This window comes from Opisthocomus hoazin, chromosome 10 (assembly GCF_030867145.1).
Source record: "Opisthocomus hoazin isolate bOpiHoa1 chromosome 10, bOpiHoa1.hap1, whole genome shotgun sequence".
NCBI lineage: Eukaryota > Metazoa > Chordata > Aves > Opisthocomiformes > Opisthocomidae > Opisthocomus > Opisthocomus hoazin.
In genome coordinates this window covers 18815357-18841288 of record NC_134423.1, presented here as the reverse complement: position 1 = coordinate 18841288, position 25932 = coordinate 18815357, and the positions used below count along the sequence as shown (strand labels likewise).

The 25932-nt window shown below is 47.2% G+C and overlaps 1 protein-coding gene across 3 annotated transcripts in view; it reads right to left on the bottom strand.

Annotated features, from left to right (window-relative positions):
* Positions 1-18719, bottom strand: part of ATOSA (atos homolog A) — a 49973-nt gene extending 31254 nt beyond the window's left edge. For 2 of the 3 annotated variants that reach the window (XM_075432283.1, XM_075432284.1), the window contains exon 1: positions 18544-18719. Coding sequence is in view for 1 of the 3 variants with exons in the window: in XM_075432284.1 (XP_075288399.1) it covers positions 18544-18559 (16 nt within the window). In the remaining 2 variants the exon portion in view is untranslated. Of the gene's footprint in view, positions 1-7497; positions 7541-18543 lie in introns of those variants that run through there. The other variant, XM_075432285.1, reaches the window with a different exon arrangement.
* Between the last annotated feature and the right edge of the window lie 7213 nt (positions 18720-25932).

Below are 25932 nucleotides of genomic sequence, written 5' to 3'. Positions count from 1 at the left end.
AAGATAAACTACCAGTTTATAGAATAGTAAAGGACTCAGCCTCTAAGTCTGAATGCTCTAAAATCAGGCGACCTGTGAGTCAAGAGACAGCAATAAATTATTAGGCAAAACCACTACACTAAAAATAGCGTACACAATCCGCGTATGAAGAACAACAGTTTTAAACCAGTCAGAGCTCAAGGCCCTCCACAGCCTCTTCTGTATTCTGCGCAAAAGCAACCGACGTAAGCAAAGACAGGGACACAAATAAAACCCGACTCTAGTTCCTCCTTGATAACTTGCAAATATATAGTCAATCAAAAGTACACAGTAGGGAAAAAAAATGCTGAATTTGGGACCAGCAGAAAAGGCATTAATGTCCAAAGTAAATATTCAATGAAGCTTGAATCAGAAAACGTCAAAATTACTTTCTTTTATACAAAATTGCTCGAAGTTGCCTTCAGCTCAGAAATGCCAAAAACTCACTACCTGCTACACATCAGACACTACCATAGTTCAGGCAACATTAAGGATTCACCCACTTATCAGGTTTAATAGATTTAATAAATTATTGTGAATGGTCAAGTTGAGCATCAGGCAAAAAAAAAAAGCCCCCACAAAGATTACAGAATCCAAGCATCTGATAGACATACTTGTTTTGTCAGCCTTTTCAGTTACCAAAAATGATTATACAGATATTTTCTGTTAGAAATCAATAAAGAAAACAAATTTCATTACTATCAAGTGACAACAGCGCATATTTTTGCTGAAGGAAGAGGATCTTTTTTCAAGAGATAACAGAGAAGTAAGTGTAGAAGAGTATAGTCAAAAAGATTTTAAGTGACTACATTGGCTATTAACGTAAACAGCTGGGTTTTACAATCACTTATCTTCAAGAACTAACAAAAAACACATCAGAGATTTTTAGCACAGACCATTTTATTCTGACCATTTGAATTAAGGGCTCATCTAGAAAGGACCAGAATCTGGCATGGGAATCCAGACAACAAGCAAGCTGCCCTCTTCAGCCCCAGAAAAACAACGCAAACTGGGTTCACTGCACCCTTCTTGCTAGGTTTGATCCCTATGAAATACCTCTTAGAGAATTGCTTTCAGCTTGAATTGGTGTTACCCTTGACTATGGAAAAACACTGTCAGAAATGCTAAGATTTTCCTCAGAGCTAAATTCTTCACAGTCCAAGCTGGAAACGCGCCCTGCCAGCATGTGAATGCCACCCGGGCTTCGGCTCGCAGATGGCAGTGCCTCATCTGCCTCCTCAGGGAAGCGCCAGCAGTGCCCGCAGGATTTCTCATGGAACTCATCACCGAAAATGAGTGTGAAAGACATAGAAAACATTATGTCTCACCAGCACCCAGCCTTGTGAGGAAGGTAGGGCTGGTCAGTGTTTAGCAGGAAACTATTTTCCTGTTGTCTTTTCTGCCTCTCAGAACATCATCGTTCACAACCAGCAAATGACTTCAAAAAAAAAAAAGAGCTTTCAAGATCTTCCATGGCTTATCACCACTCCTGTTGTCTCCCTGTCTCCCACTCACTATTGCAGTAAACTTCCAATCACCCTCCAATCACTTGTACCTCCTCCCCCCTGCGCCGTCCCACAGTCGGGAAGAACGCACTCGGTGCAAAATGACTCCGCTTTCCAGCTTCTCTGTTCCGGTGACAGTGGCTCGTTCGCCTGGCTCGTTCGCCTGTACGCTGGGAGCACAGTTTATCTGTCTCATCAGTATTAACCCTTCGTTTCCTTACAGCCCTCTGTTGGAAGTCATTGATTTCATGTTTGATACTTGCATAAGGTCTGAGGTGAGGATGGTCTTTTGTTCCATGCTTGTACAATAGCCAGTAAAATGTGATACCTGAACGTGCCTCTTCATTTGTATCACAGAGAGCAAATAACAATCTTCAGGTGAGTACTCCAGGAATTTGCTTCCCTTCTCTTCAGCAGTAATGTTACGACTGAGCTACGCGCCCAGAGGCTAAAGAATTCCTTGATCCATCTAGACAATCAAACCCAGCAGCACGACACACTCTGGAAACACAGTCTGAGAACATAGTGGCTTGGTACACATCTACACGAAGGACTGACTTCGTTCTGTAAAGAAATCCCTGTCACAGGGTAAGACCCAAGGCAGAGATGTACCTCGCACAAACAGCAAGAGCTGAAGAAACTACGTGTTCTTAACAGTATTGATTAAAAAAGACTTACACAGGGTTGTTTGTGGTTTACGAGAAGTGACCTGCCTTCAGTAATACACAGAGGTCTCGTTCGCAGCGCTCCCAGGGGAGCAGATCACAACCTGCCTCAGCAGCACTTCCCTCCAGCAGTCTCAGTGCCATGAAGTTTTGTCTATACCAGCACTCCTTCTGGTGCCCTACCCTAAAAAGAGATATTGAACCTTCTGAATTTACCTATGGTAGGTACAGGAACTGTAGAGTAACTTTGCTATCAAGATTAGAAAGCTCGCACTGGAGCTCCTGCCGGCACCCTGCTCGCAGCAGCCGAAGGCAAGCACCTTCGCAAAAAGAGCACGGACGAGGCAGGGCAAAGCAGCGTCTCTCCAGAACACTCTCCAAGTCTTTAACAAATGAACCAAAGGGGCAGAGCAGGTCCTAGCCCATCCAGCGGCAAACAGCTTCAGCCCCCTGCGTGGTCCCCGCTCCAGACCTCCGCTGTCTCCCAGTGACGTTCCCCTGCTCCCACCAAGGAGGACAAAGGCCCGGCTCCAAATGCGAGTCAGACGAAAGGCCACATCCACCCCACCAGCTACAGGTTCTCCCTTGCTCCTCTGTACCATGCCCAGGCCAAATGCGGAGAGCTTCCTACCGCCTTCCTCCTCCCCCCTTGCAATGCTACTCTAGCTGCAGCAGGTAATTTTCATGTGAAGTTAAATGAAAGGATTCAGCTAAAACTGCTCAGATTATAAACTTTCTTATTCAAACTAATGCTTTAACTACCAGGCATTTCAAAGGATGCTGTCCTTCAGACATCTTTCAGAAAGATCTTACAGGAACTAAAATACTCAAGGCCTCTAGGAATTCTGATCGACATTCTCTTAGTTTACGTTTTCTCCTCCTCCAGCTGGCCTGCTTTGCCTTTTAAAATTTATTTTAAAGTCATAAAACCAACAAGTCATCTTCAGTTCCATAAACTTTGCTAAAACTGGAGAGAAAAAAGAAGTGTTAGTTGCCATGGCAGCAGTGAGGAGTCTCTGGGTCAGGATGCGGAGAACTTCTCTTGTTCTCTCTGATCATTTGCATCAGAAGTTCAGCCATCTGTTATTAACTATTTAACAACAGTCTTGCTTGTTAGTGCTGGTGCTTGCTATGTAAGTTGGCAGAATCTAACTCCACCTTCGCCCGTTTTGTAAAGCTCCTAATTAACATGGAAATTCATCTGGGGGTTCAGTCATCTTTCAGGTAAGATGACTACCGTTCTTTCAACTTGGTCAATATTCTCCTTTCTCACCAAGAAGGCGGCATACGCTTATGCAGACACCATCGTCTGGAAGCAGCAGCTTTACTGTGAGACACATCAATTTGAAAAGCATTTCATCAGACAGTAGATGATGTGGCTGAACTGCAAGACAGGCTACATCCCTCCCACTGTATGTCATATTCCAAAGTTCCACAGCACCCTCCGATCTTCTGCATCCAGTCCTCTCTATATCGCAGATAAAAACGGTTTTGTAACTTTATTATAGAGTATGAACCGCATAGACTCAACTATGTGTTACTAGCAAGGACATACTGCCTTTTATCCTCTAAGAGAATCTGAAATATGTTCGTCTATCAGCTGTATACGTTCAGAAAACAAAACCTTAGTTCTCACATATCCAAGCTTAGAATTTGGCAGTTAAACATCTTTCACCATATCTTGACTTCACTATCTTAATTCAATTCTCTGTGACCTAAAGCAAAATACTGACTCTTTCTGAAGCTAGTCCTAAGAGAGCAGGCCAGTCTTTTTGGTCCTCCCTCATCATGCTCTCAGAAGAAAGTAGGAGGCCGTGCAATGACAAAAAGGGAACAATGTGACTGCTTCTTTTACTGTTCCTAAAACCACTTCACACACACACAAATCAGTACTAATAGGAGCAAGGAAGAGGCCTTCAGCAGGGAGCCCTTGTTTCAGTCACTTAACAAGGACACACTGCATCATGGATGCCAAGAGCACTCCGTTCACAGGCACAGCCAGTAAAACTCAGATTCCCCAAACTTACAAAGCAGAAGAAAAATTTGAGAAGTATTTATGTGGGAATATGGAAAGAAAGTTGCAGAGCATCGGAAGACTAATTCACACATCCAAATAACAAGACAGTATTTTCCAGGCTACTCTTCCATTCTGGTGACAAGCAGACCAGCAGCCTGTCATATGCACCAGCAATCCCGGTGTGGCAAGACCTGGTGCAGAGACAGCACTGGCTAAGATGCCAGATTCTATGAAGAGGAGAGATTTGGTAGATGCAACCATGCATGCACACACAGGACAGATCTGATATAATGCAGTGGTTTAGAGACCCACATGACACGGTATCAGAACAAGAACCCAGACAGTTTCATTACTTCTGGTTCCAATGACAGCGATGCAACAGTCTAGAAGTGTCTGAAATGGTTTTTCTTTCAGCATATTCAGGAAAAGTCTCCATTACAGATATTCAACTTCACATGTGAAGACTTGGTGAGTTACATCCAGGGCAGCTTTCTGACTATCGAACCATGTCACCTCCAGAGATTTGGTTCAACTCCAAGAAGCTGTGCGAACACTGATGGCATACCTAAGCCCAAGATAGATACAGTCACACTGGGGAAATACTGTTAAGAACATTTCCTACCTACATGTGAGGCACCTACTAATGCTGCTGAGCTGCCTTCCCCCTCCTCCCCCCCCCAGAATAACTGAAAAACAAGAAAGTGAGAAACAAACCAAACAGTGCAAATGAACTGTTAATACTAAAGCTTTTAAAGAATATTCACAAGGATAAGGGACAGAAACACTCAAGAATTCCAGAGTTTTATTTTAATGGACAACACATTAAATCTTAGATATATAGTATGCAGGCTAAGTAGGCACTGATACTCTTATAACTTTATTACAACATCATGTCAGCTGGAAGTCACGCCTACAAGATGGAAACTTCTCCAGCACTGCTGCTGGAACAGAACTGGCTATCAGGGTACTTTAAAAAGCACACAGGACTTGTTAGGGAGTGTCCTCAGGTGAGGAATGTAGATTAAGAATCCCACTATTTTATCTGAAATAAAGACAAAGACAAAACAAAAAGCCCAGAGCAAACTATTTTCATGACATCTGACCTCTTCTACTGCAGTTTCTTTCTGTATTCATCTTCTCTTTGTGCTCTCCTACCTCATCTCTCAAAACTTTGATGTTACAGCCTGTTCACTGTCATCTAAATGGTGGGTAATTTGTCTTGTGGAACTTTGTCAGAACATGTTTGACCACCCAAAATCCTCCCCCTAGCTAGTGAGGCTACCTCCAGCTTCAGCAGGTTTGTTTCAGTATCTGCAGTCCAGACTATTCAGAGGGTGGGGTGGAGGGAAAAGACTAAGGCTAGCAGACCAAGGGCAGATACTGCACTTCATCAGCAACACAAGCAGCTGTGAAAGAACCAAGATGAAATAGATGATGGTGGAGCAGCATGAAGCTCCTCGGGTAATTTTTCCAATGCAATTAACCTTCACCTACAAGGCCTGCCCTGAAGTGGTTAAACAGTAACCTGCTGAAGTAAAAGAGTTACAAAAGAGACAATATATGCTTCTCATTTAAAAAGTTTCTGGGAGAACGGCCAGGCCCATAAAATTGTTTTAGAACTTTATTTGTTGGGAGGATAAATGAGGACATTACAACTCTCAAGCTATGTAAAAGACTGCTCATTTTAAAATGGACACCAGAGCCTACTACGGAATTTTGAATGCATAACACAAAAGAACATTTTTGATAGTTTTAGAATTGAACTGTGTCACACAGCACAAATCAGCTATTTACGAATTTCCACATTGTAAGTCATGTCATTAAGCTTTAATAGCCTTCTGGTACTCAAAAGAATAAAATGTTACATAGGGTCAAAATTTAAAGGCTTAACAGAATTTCAGCCAAGAATCTAGTTTATTTCCCCCTCTCCTAACATATGGTAATGCTCTACATAGTACAATGGCAGACATTAACACATTTAAAATTTAATCTACGCAATTATGAAATTTCACTTTGTCTCAACAATTCCTTACTACTTTATAGAGCAATGCTTCAGTGATTCGAAACCAATATTCTCCCACAAAGCAGGGGAGCACACTAGTGGAACTGCTCCTCCTCCTGTATCGGGGGGTGAACGTCTAACGCCAGCGGACTCGCTTCAGCTCCAGCACCTTTCAGAGGGGGAATATCAACAAGCTCTAGGCCCAGGACGAAAATATATGCAAGAACATACATATGCAAGTACATATACCGCAGATAGATGCAATACATGCATCCGAACAACATTTGCATTTTTAGAGAACAAGTTTGCATAAAAAGGAATGGATAATTCTCATTTCAGAACTGAGTTCAGTACACTATTAAATTAGCTTTAAACACAGCGTACAGCTGAGCAACCAGTGAGCAGCTAATTAAGCCTACAGATTCCCAGATGCCCCCAAAGCTGAGGCATTTGCATCGGCTCTATTTGCCCCAAGACAAACAAGTAGTGACCGAGGGCTGATAACGCTTTCCTGCTTTGTTTCCAGCAGAAATCAAAATACTGCGATCCCTTCCTCCTGCTGGAGAACAAAAAAATAAAAGAGGGAGAAACTTGACCTACATAAGCAGGCAGAGCAGCAACTCGCTGCGGCTCCAGGGCGTTTTGGGGAGGGGGCAGAGGGGTTTCTCCGTGACAACGACGGGTCGAGCAGCCGCTAACGGCCCCGCTAACAACAACTGTTGGCAGCTTGGCCACTCAACTCGATGTCTCACTTCTGAGGGTTAAAAATATCCCCCTCCAGTTCCAGGTCATTGACTACTCTGGCCCTAACAACGTGACGAATTAACCGAGGTAATTTTTAGGCTGTCCATTACTTTCCTTTAAAGGGAGGCCGAAAAAAAGAATCAAAAAAGCCCTGACAGAAGTCGCACCTTCCTTCGGCTCGGGGCGGGAGCGCAGGGAGCAGCGCCCGGAACGCTCCGGGGCCCCCGGGCCGGTGGTCGGTGAGCGGGCACGGACTGCTCCTCGGCCCCGCCGGAGGGGCCCACGGCACCGCAGCCCGGCCTCAGACACCGCCTTCAGCGGCAACACGCCCCCGAAGCCCGCAGCCTGCTCGCAGCTACACCGCCGGGACTGGTCTTCAGCCCGGGAAGCCTGTCCCATGCCGTCCGGCCCGCTGCCGCCCGCCCTCCAGCCTCCCCTCCCGCCGCTCCCCCCGCACCGAGCCCGTCCTCGGCCGCGTCTCCCCGGGACACCCCGCGCCGGGGAGCGCGGGCGCGGCGGCGGGGCCCGGTTCCGGCTGGTACACACCTTCTCGGCGCGATCCCGCAGCGAGCCCCGCCGCCGCATCGCCCACAAAGGAGGCAGAGTAGGGCGCGCATAGCAACACGGCCCGGCGCCGATTGGCCCCGCCGCGCAGCGCCGGCCTCCCGCCGGCCCGCCCCCCCACCGGGCTCCGCCGCCCCGCCGGGGCAGGTGAGCGGGGGCGGAGGGGCGCAGCCCGCGGCGGCGTCAACCGCCGGCACCGGCACTGGGGAGGCGCTGCTCTGCGCGCAGAGCGCGCCTTACTGCCGCGCGTGCGGCACGGGCTGTCGCGGGGCTGCCGGCGCGCGTGGAAGCGGTGACAGCCCGCCCGCGGCCCCACGGCGTACGCGGTACCTCTCAACCCCCCCCCTCGGCGAGCTCCCCACCTCAGAACTTTTCCTGACCCCCTCCCTCCCCAGTTTTTCAGTGGGCACTGCCAGGGACCGAGTTCTGGAGTTGTTTCAGGGAGCGGTCTCAAACCGCGCTCGCTGCTCTCGGTGCAGTCTACACAACTTGCCCGCATGAAACAGTGTCACCCCGTTCTTACTGTTTACAAGGACTGAAGTCAGACGACACTCACCCTATCAGCATCCGCAGCACAAAAACCCCACCTCACTCTCAGTCTGACCATGCCACAAAGCAGGAACAAAACTCTCGTTCTGTACCCAGACGCCATGAACCCAGGAGCAGCCCCGACCCAGCCACGCTTCCCAACCAGCTTGAAAGCCCGGGAGCACTCACCAGCCCGCTCCGGAGCACGCACAACGCGCTACTTGCTTCACGGAACAACGGCTTTTGCCCGCTCACGTTTTACGTGGCGGGGTCATTTAGCTGTGGCTGCAAGAACACACCCCCTCTTCGAGGCTGTTAAGCAGACGCCGCACCCGAGGAAGGCTGGACACCTTTCAGTCGCTGGCCCATCTAAAGATCGTAGATACAGATAGCGCCTTACAGAAAGCTGCACACAGAACACACCACGGCATTAGTCACCGGCCTTCAAGCTTCCTGTGTATTTTATCTCAGCTGGCTTTCCAAGTATTTTTCTTTCACGGAACATTTACTTCTACAAAAACACCGTAGTTTACATAGTTGTCTGAAAAAGCAATTTCCAGTTTTCTTCATCCAGCAACCACCTCGCCTTTGAAAAAAGCCCTCAAAAGATTTTCTGTGAAACAGTTATTCAGTATCTACGGGAGGAAGGGGAGGGGTGAGAGGAATATTTCTCACACTGGTAAATACAGCAGGTTTTACAGTTTTGCTGCCAAGAGGCAGAAGCAACAGCCCCGAGTCATCTCCCAGGGGCCCAGCACAGACCAGTTGTTTCCCCAGGCGAACCACCAGTGTCCCTGCGAGGAGCAGCTGCCTCCGGACGGCAGGCACGCCGGCCCACCGCACTGCTCCTCAAGTCTCCCTGCACTGGGCTACCAGAGTTCAACCACAATGATCCTTTCCACACCTGGTATTCTTCCAATACAGTAAAAGTAGGGCAGCACGTTGGCACTCCAGCTTTTCAGCCTACAGTCCAAAGCCAGCCATAGGTACACAGGGCTGAGCGCTGTGCCTCTGTCTGTAGAAGAACACCCCAGAAATACATGCATCTGGCCTAATAAAACACTACATTTAGAAACTGCAATATTAGAAATTCCACCAAAAAAACTCACCTTGAAGCATGCTACTCATTTATTGGTTTGATCTCATATTCTTCCTCAAATTCCAGCACAGGCACAAGACACCTGATAACAGGACATTGCTAGCATGACTGAACATAAGAGAATACAGTAGCACACAGAGATATACATAGGACTTTATCCTAAGCTGCATATTCCATCATCATAAGTAGCTGCACTTAAAATACTATTAATACCCTTGCAGTTTTAATACTCTGCGAAATGACTAGTAATAAGCAGGATAAACAGACTGTGTTTTAACCCACCTTCCGCCACATACAGGATAACAATTATTAAAATAAAAAAAAGATGAGGCCTTGATAAGAATAAGGATCTTATCCCAACACAAACTTTAGGAATAAGCAGTCCTACAGATTTCACAAAGCAGCAAATCGCAGCCAAGTGTGGTTCATCTCAATACCAAGTCAACTACGCATCAATTCAGGCACCTGCCAGCAGACATAACTGGCACCATCCCTACGTTACAAAAATCACTCAGCTTCAGCCTTTGGAGAGCCCTGCCAAAGCCCAGCACATCTAGTAACGAGCTAGTGCAGGCTCCAGCCCTGCCTTGCACAGCAAAAGCAAGGCTGGACGTGACCCCCAAAGAGCGAAGTGTAAGTCACTTCATGGCACCTTACGTTTACACAGCCTAGTTGCAGAGAAAAGCTAAAAAAAACAGCAGACTTCCACCAACGCATCCCTTGCCTGAAACAATCATTTGGATTGAGTTACTAATTCACAGACTGCAAGAACAATAAGCACTCTCGTGCAGACAATTCTATTCCCCTTCTCCCTCCTCAGATGTGTTCTGAGGTCAGTTTTTGATGCTTGCAATGCATTTTAAAGAGCTGGTAAGATATACCATTTCCAGTTTTAATAATTTGTGTATAGTTTTCCTTTTTCTGATGTTTAAACTCAAATTTCTTGAGTGAGAAAGACTACATATAGTAGTTATGGCAGCAGTCACCACCCAGCCCTCTCCTCCAATTCTAGTCCTCCAGATACTTGGTTTCTCATGGCTTCTCCATGGTAAACAAAATTTCTTTGGCCATTCAAATAGCACGTGCTTCAAAAGGAAGAAGCTGTTTCCCCCTCAAAATAAAGCAAAACAATGCCACACTTTGCATTTAAAGGCATCTGAAGTGGGAAACCTTGCGTAGAAAATATGCTTAAAGAGTCATGTTTAAAGCATTATGCAGCAGAGAAAAAAAGGATTTACCTTTGAGCAGCCCGAGTGTTGGTATTAATCCTTTTCACTTAACCACTCATTCTCACTCCATACAGATCTTGACGATTTTGTCCCTGCTCAGTTCCTATTGGTAGGAAACTACTCCTCCTTTACTCCACGTCACTGGAACATTTACTAAAGCTCTTCTCTTCCTGATGCATCTGTTCTCCTCCCCCCCACCCTCAAGTCCAACTACTTCATCAGAATTAAAAGCCTGACTAAAGCAGCTGTAACAAAAAAGAAGTAAATAGGATGTCTTCCTGGGGCTGTGTTGTAAATATTCAGAGCTAACACACAAAGAAAATACACTGATACTCCACAAAGTATCAACACAACGTATCAAAAATTCACTCTGCTAACACAGAAGTTAGGCCTTCAGTGACCAGTCATCGCAGACGCTTCCTCAGATATTACTCTTAAGCCCCCTCCCTGCCCCTCCAGGTCTGCAGACAAAGCTTTCTACCAAACCTGCCAATCTGCCTGGCAGCCTGAGCGAGCCATGGTTTGTCTCACTTACGCTGCTGGGCCCGTGCCCTGGCAGGGAACCAAGGAGAACAATACCTGGCAGGGAAGAAGGGCTTCCCACCACTCTGAAAAAGAGTGTGCTGACCACAGCAGCTCTTCCTGCACCTCTTCCTCGCCTCCCCCTGACCCTCAGAAGAACCCACCACCACCCCACCACCTCCCACCATGGTACTGACTGAACTGAGGATACCGGCTAATACCGGCCATCCTCAACCCTTCGCTGAAGTTCTCTCTGCCCTTCCCTCCCCCATTATACCCAACAAGATGATACTTGCACAGCACCCTGAGAAAGAAGCTTAATTTACTGCAGCAGAAAAGTGTGAAACATGCCCTAGAAATCCTGAAGGCTCATCAGTGGGCAAAAGGCATCCCTGCATGCACAGCACCATTAAGAGGTTAAACTAGCATAAGCAGTAGTCTCACTAAAGAAGTTCACAGTCTAAAATGGACTGACTTACCAACCTGGTTCCCAGGGATCTTAACAGAAAAAAATCCCTATACACAACGTAAAACAGATGAGACAGCACACGTGCAACCAGAGATACGTTCTCTTTTTCTATCGTACCTCAGAAGAAAATCCAACATGTTTTTTCCCTAGGAACAAAAGTCATTCTCAGCAATGGGTTTGGGAAGTGCATTGATCACTGCTAAGAGAAAAGTCTAAGTGCCCCTTGGTTACTGGGTACTACACACTTGGACAGACCGAGACTGTATGCCTTCCCACAAAACAAAAAATGCTCAAATCAAAATAAATGCGTATGGGGGGAGCTGAAGAACTCCTCTCACTCCTCTTAAAGAAACAAAGGTGTCCAGAAGACTTCTCAGTAAGACTATTTTGTTCGCCTTTGTTCTTAATAAGGGTTCTTCTGTTCAGAACACCCATGGAAGTGTCATTAGTATTTCACATACATGGGGTGCTTCCTTCCCCACGTGTTCATCCACCTCCACTGATTCATACACAGCTCTTCTCCAAATTATCCATGAGAATGTCCTCAAACCATCTCATTACATCTTTGCATTTTGAGTCAACATAATGCAGTAATACCATCCCAGATAGCAACTTTAAATAGTTTCAGTCCCAAAGCTAACATTGAAAGGTAATGCAACAATCAACAGTGAAAAGAACTAGTCAGGGCCATTTAACAAGGAAGAAAATACATTAATACAAGCAAGTTAAGCAGAAATATTATATTTGGTCAGAGTAACACTAAGTTGTTAAGAACAGCTTGAGAATTTTCATGACTCCTACAACTCAATTATACTGTTTACAAGTAGCCTTTATAAGAATCTCCCTTCTAATCTCAGTACATACATGCAGATCAAGCACAACCGTGCACGGCTTCAGCTGTGTACTAGAGCTATATTCATCCCACCCTGCACTAGACAAGCAGAAAAAGCAATACGTAATGAATGTGAAGTCTTCCAAAGTCCAACTACTACGCAAGTCCAAGAAGCGCTCTTCTGTATCTGTGTTCACCTGGGTTTACAGACATCCTTCATTGCCTACTTACACACGAAGCTTTTGTACTCGGTAGTACAAAGGTAACCATGTCATTGTACCTGCACTTCTAAAACAATCTAAACTTAAAAACTGGCTTCTGTCTAAACATTACATACAAATGACCTGCAAAGCTTAAACAATTCACTACCACCTTGAAAAACAATGATGTGAGACACCTTCAAAAACCTAAAAAACTGTTTACCAAGAATCACATCAGAATTGAGAAAGTAGTTATTATAGCTACAATTACAGTAAAACTGCAAGAACTTCTTGACTAAAAGAACAGCTAGTAACTGCTGGACTGTTATCCTAAACTTGTTGATAGGATAAAAGGCTGTGGCTATTTCACCACCATTTAACAGTTGCTATTAGTAGACATTTGTCAAAATAACAAAGAAACATTTAGTAAACAGTGGAGTAGACAGAGCAAGTTCTTTTAACAAATGTCATACAGCTGGTTTGTTCCCATCAGTTATTCTGTTTTCACAGAAGATTTCTAATTTTAATAAGCACAACTTCATTTGGCAACAAACTCACATCTCATGAGAATATGTATTTATAAACGTTAGCTTATTTTTAAAAACATTTAGAAGCTGGCAGACCTCAGATCCAATAATAGTTTCAACACCGCCTTCAACAACTAAGTCCAATGCAATATGCTTCAGCCAGGGATCTGATCTGGCATGCCAAAATTTCTCACTTCAGCAAGTAAAGAATACGGTCAGAAGGGTCAGTTATACAGTCCAAGCCTATGGACTTGGCGTACCCACAAGCCCCAAAATATCCACATAAATGCCACTCCAGCAGCATCTGTTTTAGCAAGAAGAGCCCCTCTGAAGGCAGCTAGTATGGACAACTCCAGCCAAACACGAAGAAATTGGCAAGGTTGTTACTGGCATGGTTTGCTCTCTCTGAGGAACGGGCACCCAGTGAAGGACTCTCACTGCTGAACACCAGTAAAAGCACTCGTTCAACCCAAGAGCCACTTTTTCAACAGAAGGACTTGCCTCGTGCTGTAGGCATCTAGGTACGATTTGCAGAACAGCTAGGAAAACTTTGAGATAAACTGGCATTTCAAATCAAAACTCCGGATTTTTCCAAATCTACAAATGAATATCCTTAGATTTAGGGGGGGGGGGGGGGAGAAGCTAAGCACCTAAAAACTAAGCATTCTTCCAAGCTAAATTTTTGAAGTAGAAAATTTTAAAAAAGACCATATATTCCCATTTCTTGTTGCAAAGACAGAGCTGTATTGAAAGCACCTAGACTCCACCCTCAAAAAAAAAAGCCTTATATTCCTGTTCACCCATCCTCATTCACTGCATCTATACATTATGTGTTATCAGGACAAATCTGCTCTCCCCAAAGATTAGAGCTAGATGGCTTCCTGCCTTATCAGCGGCACTGGAGTGTAATACCCTCACCACCTGTCAGTTTGGTTGGGTTTTTTCATCCTAAACAGTTTAAGGTTTTCTTTCTTTTAAAGAACAAGCTGGTTTTATCTGAAAGTAATCCACATAGGAAAAGCAGAGTGCTCCCCACCTTTCCTGCCCGTCAGAGCGAGCGTCCCTCGCCGCAGGCTCCTCTCGCACGTGCCCCTGCGCGGCAGAGCGTGTTTGCCAGCACGGCTTCCTCCCGGGCCAGGGACCGGCGTCACCTCCAGCTCATTACCACCCAACCTGCACTTACCTGTGGCAACCAAGCCCGAAGCATTGCCCAAACGCTTTTGGAGTGACAGCTCCCCTGAGCAGGAAGCACCTCATTTCCAGTTTATTACTTTGTTTACTGGCTACATCATTCTACCACGGAAAAGTTTAAGTGCTTCGTGACATTTCACTCAGAAGATACTACAAAATTAAAGTGTCTGTATCACAGTGCAATATAGGACACTAAAATACCACTCACCCCTTTTAAAAATATATTTTCACTTCCTGATCTGCATGCTCTGTAGCACATCACCGTTGCTAAAAAGTTTTCCACAAAGTCTCTCACAGAGTTAATACAGGGCATAAAATTAAGTCTTGTTTTTAAAGACCAAGGACCTCATCCAGATCTCCCAACTCAACAACTAACTACACAACTCTTATGCACGCTGGTTCAGCTCACTTCCCCCCAGTCCCGTGCCTCCTCATCCTTCCCCGTAAGAATTTGCGGAAGAAAAGCATTCAGTCAACTGTTCATCTTCATTAAATCTCTCCTCCAGCTTTCTTCACAGATGTACCCAGAAATCCTTCAGCTACATTTCCAACAGGAGGTAGTAAACAGACTTTTGTCGAACCCAAAAACTTAGGTCTTTCCATACCAAACCACTCAATAAGGTGGAAGAGTCTCTTAACCCCGTTGTCACACACAGACCTAGATGCATGTATCTGAGATTGACTTGCAAAGAAGGCAGGAGAAGTCAAAAAGCAATCTTCAGACTGATTGTTCCTCTTTTGTAGGCAGAAAGCCATTTCTTTAAATTAGGATAATTTCAAGGAGGGAACTAATGCTTCAGAAAGTAAGAGACAACTGCTTTTTGCTTAGTTTCTAAGTGAAAACAGAATAGCCTCTAAACAGAGAGCACACAGCAGAGGAACGAACAAAGCAAGGTAGCAGACAAGTAAGAAAAGACTAGACTAAGCTGATAAAAACCAGCCAGCATGCGTTTAGAGACGAACAAGCCTGTCTTCCTCCTTTAACTGATCATTCATGCAGTGAGGGGGAGGGAGGAGGAAGGAGCAGTAACTCTGAGCTATTTAGACTAGTAAGACTTTTGATGTCTTGTAACATTCCCATAGTAAAATATGACTATACTGCAGATTCATCGAAACCACAAGATTTTTTCCAGTTGTGCACCAAGTGTACTCTACGAGTACAGAACAAGCCTTCCAAGTTTGGCAGTAAGCTATCACCCTGACATTATGCAATGTTTTCCTTAACCCCGATGGTGAAATAGTGTGTTTATACAGTTTATGAACAAAGCTGAACTGGAAGAGTTTGCAAGCACTCTGCTATGAAGTCTAGTTCTGTCTTCCAAACTCAACAAACTGGCAAAGTGATCAGAAGTCATTAGAACGAAGTTCAGTAGAAGCAAGAGCAAAGCTCTGCACTTGAGAAAGGAAACAGCGGTCCAAACATGCAACACGGAGCAGCTGACTAGGCAGCTGTACTGCAGAAACTAAATCGTGATGATATCATGGATCAAAGCTAGGTAAGCTGATATGGTGGTATTGCAGAAAGAGAAAAAAGCAAACAAAACTCAAACATCAGTCCAAAAACACTGTATGTAAGTAAGAAAGGGAGATAAATCATTTTTCTCACTGGCACTGGTGAAACCTCAGCTGAAGCAATGTGAATGCTATTTTAAGATGGTTCAACACTTCACTTTAAGAATGGAACCATAGGAAAGGTAAAGCCAAGCAGCAGCTATCGGTATTTTAGTTACTGCATTCTCTAGAGCTGGTATAGAGGTAGTGATAGCCGTAAAGTCTTCAACTCTGGCTTTTCACGGCATCAGTAGTTACGTGAATGTGCTTAGAGCAACCACTGCCCTTCCACACTGACACGCCACCTGATGGGCAAGTCCTGAGGGATGCCCATCAGACATGTCCTCTGCACGCCCTGTGCCTCTGAACAGCAAAGAAGTAAGTCCACAGTTTTACCTGCACTTTCAAACCTCTCTTCCTCACTCGCCAAACTGCTCCCTGGATTTGCTATGCAACACCCCACATTCCATCTCCTCCATCTGTAATTTTCAAACTCTTCCTTATTCTAAAGGGAGGTAAGTACCTGAGGGCCAAATTTCCCTTTTTTCCTCATTTCTGTTCATCCCGCTCACCTCCTTAAAATAAAATATTCTATAACATTTCCCACTGTTAAAAAAGCGGTTGCACATTTGGATCTCCCCTTGTTATCACCAGCAAAAGTGGGTGGTGCAGGAGAAGACAAGAATCTTACTGGTAGTACAGCAAAGGCCAAACCATGCCTTCTCCCAACATGCCTGGGCATTACGATCTCATTAAGTATAGTTTTAATCTTAATTCTAAATACAAGAACTACATCTCTCTGCTCCAAATGGATTCTGATATAATAATTTTTAAGAATGAAAAAAAAACCCCAAACATTAAGTCTTTTTAAAGTCTGTTTCTTTGTCGCACTTGGTGTGTGGATTTGCAGTCTGCTCAGGATTTTGAGGGTCTGTAGAAAAGTGAAGACTGTGGCAAGCTGAGTGGTCTGCTTCTTCCCTGTCCTTCGCCATGAATTGGCGATGACTGGAAGCAGGTGACCGCACACTTGACTGCTCGGGTCCTGGGGTGCAGCTGCTATGCAGACAGCAGCACATGTAAACATTTGCATGATTCCTGCCTCCTAAGGGTCTCCGTGGGCCGCGTGCGGCATTTCGGCAGCACTTTCACAACCCCCTTTGTGCATCATATCGCTCTGTTACGTTAGCACACAGTTAAGCTAGAGGTATTTACTAAAATGGCCGGAGATACTCTCCAGTGCTTGGAAAGATCCATGATTTATTTCAAGATTTTTGTTAATTATATTAAAAGAATTTCAAGATGTTACTTCTGAAGGGTTTCACTCAGTGTGTGATAGACATTTTACAACTGAGAGGAATCTCAATTTCTTAACTGTCAGCTTAGGAAAAAAAAAAACAACCCAACGACCTAAAAACTTGCTTTCTTCATAAATTCAGTTCCCTCTATGCTAGATTGCTTAAAAAAAAAAAAAGAGGCATCTGATCACTTCTAATACAGCAACTAAAAATGTTTCTAACATTCTAACTTTTTCTGCCTAAAACTTAAAGAAAAGACTAGACAAAGGTCATATAGATGTTTTGAATTGCCACAGCAGAACATTTTAAAGCTGCAAATACTGGCTTGGGTTTTACCTGGCTATTTTATTTCACCTTGACAGTAAACAGTTTCCAGACTTCAGCGTCTGGCATTAAAAACTAAAGAGATTCTAAAAGCAACCTGCCCGGCTGCAATCGATCAGGTGAAGGTTTAAGCAATTAGGAAACCAGCAGGAAAGCAAAGAGAAAAGCCCATTTCAAATCCCTAGCACTTCAACGCCATTTATTTATGCAAATGATTGCGATAATTTCTGCACCGCCGTCACACCATGTATGTATACGCTGTGAGGGTTATAAGAAAGGCACCTCAGAGTGGTCATTTACGCAGTGTCGCTATTAGCAAACCTGTCATTAACAAACCTAATGAAGATGTGTATGTCATGTAAGTGGTAGTATTTAACACGCGGATATCTAAGCTATACTAAAGCGTTTCTCAAAACGCCAAAGTGATTACAACACAAAAAGAAGATCCTTTTAAAACTGAAAGCAACCAGGTAAACAATGGAATCATCAAAACTCTGAGAAACCCAAATACCTAAGCAAGATTTTTTTTTTAATTAGCACTCAGAATTCTACGCCGAGTACTGGTGAGATCGGTTTAGAACAGCTCCTCTGGCTTTCCGCAGGAGGAACCCCCGGCGCTGCGGTCCCTGCCAGCACCAGCCAGGCCGCGCCGCCGCCCCGCACGCCGCCGCAGCCTCGCCAACAGGCGCCGGGAGAGCCGGCCTTGTGCTCCTGTAAAACCCCATCTCGGCAACCCAGATAAGGCACCAACCAAACGGTGGTGGAAAATGGGTATTTCAGCATGCGCGTTATGACACGTCTCCTTTACAACCGCGCAAAAGCACCGTCAGCGTACAGAACAAGGCAGACGGAAGCCATGGGTGTTTTCAGGGTGTTTTCCAGCCACGTTCTGACATCTTTGTGCGTAGCCTGGCACTGTCCGTCGGTGCCCGGCGCTGCCTCTGACTGCCCCTCGCCTCGGCACCGCAGCCCTGCGCGCCCCAGCAGCCCGCATCCGACAGGCGAACCGCAGCGCTCCCGGAGCGGAGGGGGTCGGAACCCTAACCCCCCCCAGCCCGGGACAACGGGCAGGCAGGGCACCTGGCCGGCGGTGCGGTGCCCCTGGAGGGTGGCCCCCCCTCCGCGGGGCCGGCAGCCCCCCCCGAGCTGCGCCCCAGGTTCCCTCCCATCCCCCAGAGCGATAACAGCGAAACCAAACACCAGGCGGCTTCCAGCCCTCGACACGACACAAAGCTGAGACGCGCCCCGACGCCCCGCTCACCTCGTTCCGGCTTCATTTTCCGGCTCCTCGTAGCGGCCGGGAGGGGCCGCGGCCCCGCCGCTGCCCCCGCGCAGACCGGCTGCCGCCGCCTCCAGCCACCGCAGCTGCTCCTCGCGTCTAAAAGCCGGGAGCCGGGGCCCGGCGGGGGCTCGCCCGAGCCGGCGCTGGCGACGGGGCCCGCCGGAGGGGCTGGCGGCGGGGCCCGCCGCAGGGCAGGCGGGGGCCGGACGGGGTGGCGGAGCGCCGGCAGCCTCTCCCGCGCTCGGCCAGGGTGTCCTTCCGTGACACGGCGCCGAGCGGGGCTATTTATAACCTGCCGGGGAAAGAGATCCCACAACAACAGACCTCGCCTCACCCCCGGCCGCGCCGGCTCTGAGTCACCGCAGCCCCGGCCCCAGTCCCCTCCCTCCCGCCTGCCCCGAGGAGGGCAGCGAGCGGCCCCCCCTCCGCTCCCCGCCGGGCCGCCGGCCCTTGCCCCGTCACCGGCCGGCTGCCGGCGGGCGGCTGCCCGGCCCCTTCATCCCCGGCCCCGCCGCCGCCCCCCGCGCTTCGCCCCGGTCAGACAGCCCGCGCCTCCCGCCGCCGCGGAGCGCCGCTCTCCATGGCTCTGCCTCCCGCCCTTCCTCTTCCTCCTCCTCCTCCTCCTCCTCCTCCTCCTCCTCCTCGCCGCTGACTAACTCCCCTCCTCCCGCCGAGCGGGGCACACACATCACAGCCCGGCAGCGGGCACGGCAGCTCGGCCGCGGGGGACCCGCCACGCCCGGCCGCCCGCCCGCCCGGGCCCCGACAGAGGGGATCGCGGCCGCCGCCCGCCGGGACCGCGGGGCCCCGCGTCGCGCTCATCCCGCCCCCGCGCCGGGACCCACCGCCCCGGCCCCGCCTCCGCCCGGCCTCACGTGCCCCACGGCGGCCAATCCCCTGCCCTCACTTCCTGCCTGGCCGCCCGCCCGCAGAGTAACTCGGTCGCCATGGCAACCGAGCGCCGGCCCGGCTGCGGCCTTGCCGGTGGCGGCGGGCCCGGCCCGGCCGGGAGCGTGGCCGCCGCTGCCCTGTCGGCCCGTTGCGCTGCGGACGGCGCCGCTGCCGCCTGTGGCGTTACCCGAACGGCGGCCTTCCCCCCGCCTTCCCCCCCCGCCAAGTATCGTGGCCCCGCGGAGGAGAGCGGCCCGCACTCACCCCGCGGTGGCTGGCGCGGCCGCCCAGCCCGCTCCCGCCAAGGGCCTTCCCCGCGCGGCCGTCAGGCGCCGGCCGGTCCTCCCGCCTCGCCCCGCACGCCCCGCTGCGTGTTTTCCGTCCCAGTCTCTGGGCGCGCGCTGCGCGGCCGCTGGAGCGGCGAACCGCCCGCCCCGCCGCAGGCCGGGCCCCCGCCCCGCCGAGCTGCCGACCGGGGAGGCTGCCGCTGCCCCGCCGCCGTCCCGCCTCGCAGCCCACTGAGGGCCCGGCCCGGCGGCGCCGCGCTCAGCGCTCGCCGTGGGCGGAGGAGCAGTGGGGCCGGCCGGGCCGCGGCTGCGCAGCGCCTTGGCCCATTGCGGGGCCTGGCAGAGCAGTCGGGAACCGGGGCCCTGCCGGGGGTGGACTGCAGTCGGGAACTGCGGGGCCCGGCAGAGCAGTCGGGAACCGGGGCGGCCGGGGGTGGACGTGGCCCCGTGACGGCGCAGGGAACGGGTCTCTCCGCCGCCGGGGGCACAGCCCAGCTCAGCCGGTGACAGCGGCGGGGCCAGGCAGACCCCCGCAGACGGCCTGGTTCGCTCCGAGCCGGACAGGCGCGGCGATGGGGGCCTCTCCCGCGGCCCTGCGGCTGGGACACGCAGGGGCAGCGCCGCGCCTCCCGCGGGCAGCTCCCCGCCGCCGCGATGGCTGCCTCCGCACCCTGCCAGCTTATCGACCGAGCCCTACGGGGGGCACTCACTCCCTTCCCAAGATGATTTACAACTACGCATGTCGCCTGCCTTTTCTCGAGAGAAACGATGCGCGTGGGTCGGCCAACTCCCCACCCTTGCTGGTGTGCCAGGACCCCTGCAGATGCATGCACCCCTCGGGTCTGCCTAGGCACCCTCTGCTCACAGGTAGCCAAGCAGCCGCTGAAGATACCGCAAAGAACATGAAATTCCAGAACAACTCAGTTCTACGCTGTTCGGCTCACATGAACTGCAGCTGTTTCCCTCTCTCGTCTGTCAGTTGTACATCATTACACTGGGAGGGTGCTTCACAGAGTAAGCTGTCCAGTAAACATCTCGCATTTCAGTCATACCCTGAAATACATAGGCAAGGAGCAGGGTATCACACGCAGCGCTTTGATACTACACTCGCGAGTACCTGAGTGTCACTTCTGCTGCTGCATGACTGCTGTAGACATGTTTGGTAATGACAGATCTCAGAGCTCCCTGCCGGATGCAATATAATTGCAAATGTGGCAATCCGGAATTATAAAAGGAGGAATATGACTGAGCCATAAGTAGCGTAGATGCATGTATATGTGAAGTTCCGCATGACTACTCTGGGTGTGATTCAGCCACCTGTCAGATCCTCCTACTGGTGATAGTCATCCTAACGAAAAGTCACGTCCTTTAGGCCACTAATTGTTGCTGTAAGACATTGCAAATTATTTTGTAGCTTGTTCTAATATTGGTTTTATGGTCAAAATCAATTCTGCCTTTCTACTGGTTGACTACAATTGTAGCTATTTAACTGTTATTCTTCACGTAGTGTTTTTTAATAGTTTTTAAAGCCTTAATCTCAATTTGGCACTTTTTTTTTTAACAGCTTGCCAGGCACAAATAGGCCCAACTTTCAAGAATGTGTTCTCAAAGCACCTTTTCCATGGTTTTTTTTTTAATTGAAGAGCCAAAGAGTAAGTGCACAGTTTCCATTACTTCATGGTGCTGCTTGGGATTTTAAGCCAATGGGAAATGTAGGTGCCAGCCTGAAAGCCACTTATCATAAAAAAAAAGAAAGTTCTCAGGGATATGACAAGAGTAAGCCAGGCCTGGTGTGCAGAGTCCTATTCTACGGGACTGCGTAGGAGATTTCAGGGTCAGCTTCCCCTCCTGAGTCAGACCATTTCTGGACCCAGCTAGCAAGAGGTATGTCTGAGGTATGTCTGAGATATAGGCTTCAGGTCCTGCTTCACTTCAGACGAAGAAGGGTGGTTTCCTGTTTGACCACATACAGATATAACAGATCTGAAAGAAAGCAGAACAGAGGCTGAGAGAGATTTAATTATACAATATTTTGTGTTTAAAAAGCAAAATGACAAACATCCCAAACAAATTTGTGGACTTAGTTTGGCTAAAATGCCTGAAAATGGCCTTGAACTCATTAATTTCCTCCCAGTCACCAACAAAACGATGAGCACTGCATGAATACACAGAGAAAATATGGCATAAGGGGTTTCGACCATGGGAATTTGCTTACACATACTTGGACATTTTTTGAGAACAATGACGGTACGGAAATGCATTTCTGACCTCAGAAGCTGAACATCAAGTTAAAACATCTGGAAAGTGTATGGCTGCGTTACGTGTCGCACAAAAGCAGGATTAGCTTAGAAACACTGACAGAACTTTAACTGCCCTCCCACTGCCGAGTCTAGACCGACACATACTTCTGGGAGCACAAGCAGGGACAAAACCAGGTTTCTTATCAGCTTGTGTCTCGTGGTTGATTAACTTTGGTGACTGGACAGGTGAGAGCTTAGGCTGCGACATCCACGCAGTCACAGTGGTTGTTGCACACACGGCCTCCGGCGTTGAACAGCGTGAGTTTCGGTGGCAGCCTCTTCCTCAGCGTAAACCTTACCAGGGCTGCTCTACCTTCTTTTCCTGATATGCGTCAGACATTTCTTCTCTGATGAACACTACCCACGTACGAACCTTGGCTGAAACTGGCCATCAGATTTTTAAAAAATCCCTACTTGGGGCAGCAAGACACAGTGTTGTCATACAAGCCTTGTTCATATGGAAATGAAGTGGTTTTAAAAAAATAAATCAAGATAAACATATGGCTGTGTTTTCTTTCAGAACTTCAGCACTTAATGCTTTTGGCACAGGCCCTGCAACCTGGAACAGAGTGTATTTTAGGTTATATCCCCAAGTGTATTTTCAGCTTTAGTGTCAAAGAAGTGATGTCTGATGCAGCAGATCAAGATTCCTGTGATTCCTGGAGACAATTACCACCTGTTAAGTGACATGGCTGCCACCTTTGTGGTATAAAGCCACCAGACCTGGGAGAATTATAGCCGAAGGAGAAGACAGTCAGAGATAGACTAGAAGATACAGTGTGCAATGAAACATTCAAAATGTGCTAAAAAAACCTATGAAGAATCAACTGTAATTTAATTGTCACCAGTAGTAACCACTTGGGGAACAGCATTAAAATAGAAATGAGTTATGTGCTTGTAAGAATTTATTAGTCCTCAAGAACAGAAGAGACAGCTGTTACTGAAACTGAGAGAATTATAAACCAATACAATTAAAATGTCAATAGGTTCTAAAAGTTTAGGTTTAGGGGTTATAATCAATTTGGGTTTGACCTTTAATTCATCAGTGTATACAGATAAATGGGTCTAGTTGAATGGAAGAGAACTTATCATAATTCTTTCTCAAAATACCTATAATCACAATAGCAAGGATAACTTGAGAAAATTGTCCTCTGTATATACACCTACCTTTGCGTTACTGCCATTGGCTTCAGCCTCCAATACTTCTGAGTATATGTTTTAGCCCCATTCATCTTTACTTAACAGCTAGATTTAAGTATCTTAGTAGCATCAACCCAACCAGATTAAAAAACACATTAAAAATGCCCGTACCACATTTCCCATCCTTACAATTTCCAGGTAACATGGCTCATTATTTCCTGCAGAGATATCCAAGTGGCATTAAGGCAGTGCTTCCAGAGTTCCTCCACCTGCTTCATTTCACGCTGATCGGAGAGGCAGGAAGACCTTGGTGGAAGCAGTGGAGGAGGTTTGGTTCTGTATTAATCTCCAGCAGAAGGAGAGCACAAGTTCCTCCGCGAAGCCTCTCACCAGCATAACTTTGAACAGGTCTTAAGCCTCTCTCAGTTGCATCTGGGTCTTGCCTCAGGATCAGAGAGAGGAAACTAAATTCTTCTCATCTTTTAATTTCAAGTTACCAAACACAGACTGTCATATCAGAAAGTCTGACAAGATGGGTTATACTCATGTTCTACAGAGTACTGCACAATGAGAACTCCATGCACTGGGTATGTTCCGACACAGTTATACATAGTGATAGGAAATTAAAACCTTCAGGCCAGGATGTCCAACATTAGCCTGTAACAATATTTGGGCATTTAAATAAAACAGCCTGATTTTCAAAGGAAAAATCATCTCCAGCTCCTGTTGACTTCAGCAGAATTTGTCAATCCGCAGCGTTTTTAAAAACCAGCCCACCTGCACTCAGGTTCCTAATTACTGAATTAGGCACCTAACTAGAGATACTTATTTTTGAAAATTTTGGCCTATGGGCTTGATTCTTGTCTTGTTACATCAGCGGTCCCTGGTACAAACACGTTAATTAAGTCAATGGAGTTACTTCTACAGGAAACCTGTCCCAGGACTGGAAAATCAGGATCTCCAATAGAGTAGGAACAGTGATATTTTCATTTTATTTCTTAGAAATACACAAATTGTGGTCCTGGCACCAAATATTTTGAACAGAGTAAACAAACATAACAAGTGTAAATCAACAGGTGCTCTACTGTTAGACCCTGGTGTTTGCTAACCTACTGGGATTTATCTTTTCATACAGTTCCTATGAAAAAACTCCATTGCTTAATTTCACTACTAATTGGCCATTTCAGAGTAAAAATATATAGCTATTAGCATGTTTTTATCTCCTAAATTCACTTTTTGAAATTATTAAAATGATGTCTGTTTTTTTCTTTTCCCCTGTGAGCTCTCAAATGCCTTTATTTTCCAAGTAGCACCTTCTCAATGGAGACACAGCCAAGACTAAGCTGAGAGGGAGCTATGGGAACAACAGAGCAGTAACTGTGCTCCTCTAAAAAGGAAAGCTTATCCTCCTCACCAGAAGTAGTTTCCTGGACTCGACAGTTTGCTACTAAACCTTGTTTACATACAGGAGATTCCTTCAGTTGTAAGCAACCCGGTCCCTGTCCTGTGCTGGTACTCAAGTTCCCCTGATCACATGAGGTGCCCCGTGCCACCTTCACTCTCCTGGCAGCAGCAACAGGAGCTTAGTGCTTCTCAGGATGGAATATCTTCTTCTGCCGCTCTTCCAGAAACTGAGGTCTAGCAGTCAGGCCTTCTTGCCAAAAGAAATTATGCCCTTCCTGCTTTTCCATAATTCACTTTGGAACCAGTAACTTGTATAATCTCTTCTCTGTTTGCAGCTCCTAAAATGATATTACATAAACGCTGAGTGCTTCGTTAGTTAAACTGATCTGTGTTGCATAATCAGATACCATCTCCGAAAGAGAATAGTGCTGTCTTACCTGAAGTGGTGACTGGCGGCAATGGAAATGTAGAAGTATGAAGTTAAAGACACGTAAAGGTTCTGCTTTACAAAAAGACTAAACACCTCTTCTGTATAAATGTCAATCTAAGCGGGTACTTGCTCAGTAAGATTGCAACAGTTAAGTTTCATTGCATCAACACTTGACTAATCAGACAGTAATGCACAGAAAAGTAAATGATCTACTTGTGAATAGATTATTAATTTCTGAAAGAGAGGGAAATAGTTCTCTTCTACATAGATGATCTTTTCTATGGCTGCAGTATTCATTCTAGATTGGAAGCAATTGGGGTTTTTTTCATTTTTTTTTTCAGGGGAATTGTGCAAGTTCACTGATGAATGCTAACATTACACAATGTTTACCCAGGACTAAGCCTGATGGAAACATCAATCAGAAAATACATAGGTTTCCATATTAAAAATGAAGGTTTTGTAGCAACTGCAAGCCCTGACATTCCCTGAACAGAAGCTAGAGATGTATGTTTGCCAAGAGAAACAGCAAGATGTTGCCAACAGCAGAAGGTTTTGGGAAAACAGAAGCACAAGGACTGTTTCCAGTCTAGGTCATCTCTCACCACTCAGCACTCTCAGTTTACTTTTGAACAGGTATGTCCAGAAGCTATACCCCAGTTACTCACTGCAGTGATCCGGCAGGAATCCAAGCACCCTATTTATATTATTTCTATTAATTTCAGTGGAAAGTGAGTGCATAACACTTGGAAGGCGGTGGTTGGAGTTTTGCAATGTTGTTTTCCTGTTGCGGATGGCTTGATCTATCTTGTAATAATTTCCAACACAGTTCTGCACAAGTAATTGCACCAAATTAATTGCTGATGTCACTCCATCTGGTAGGAGTTCATGAAGTTCAACTTTTGATGCCTCCACCAGC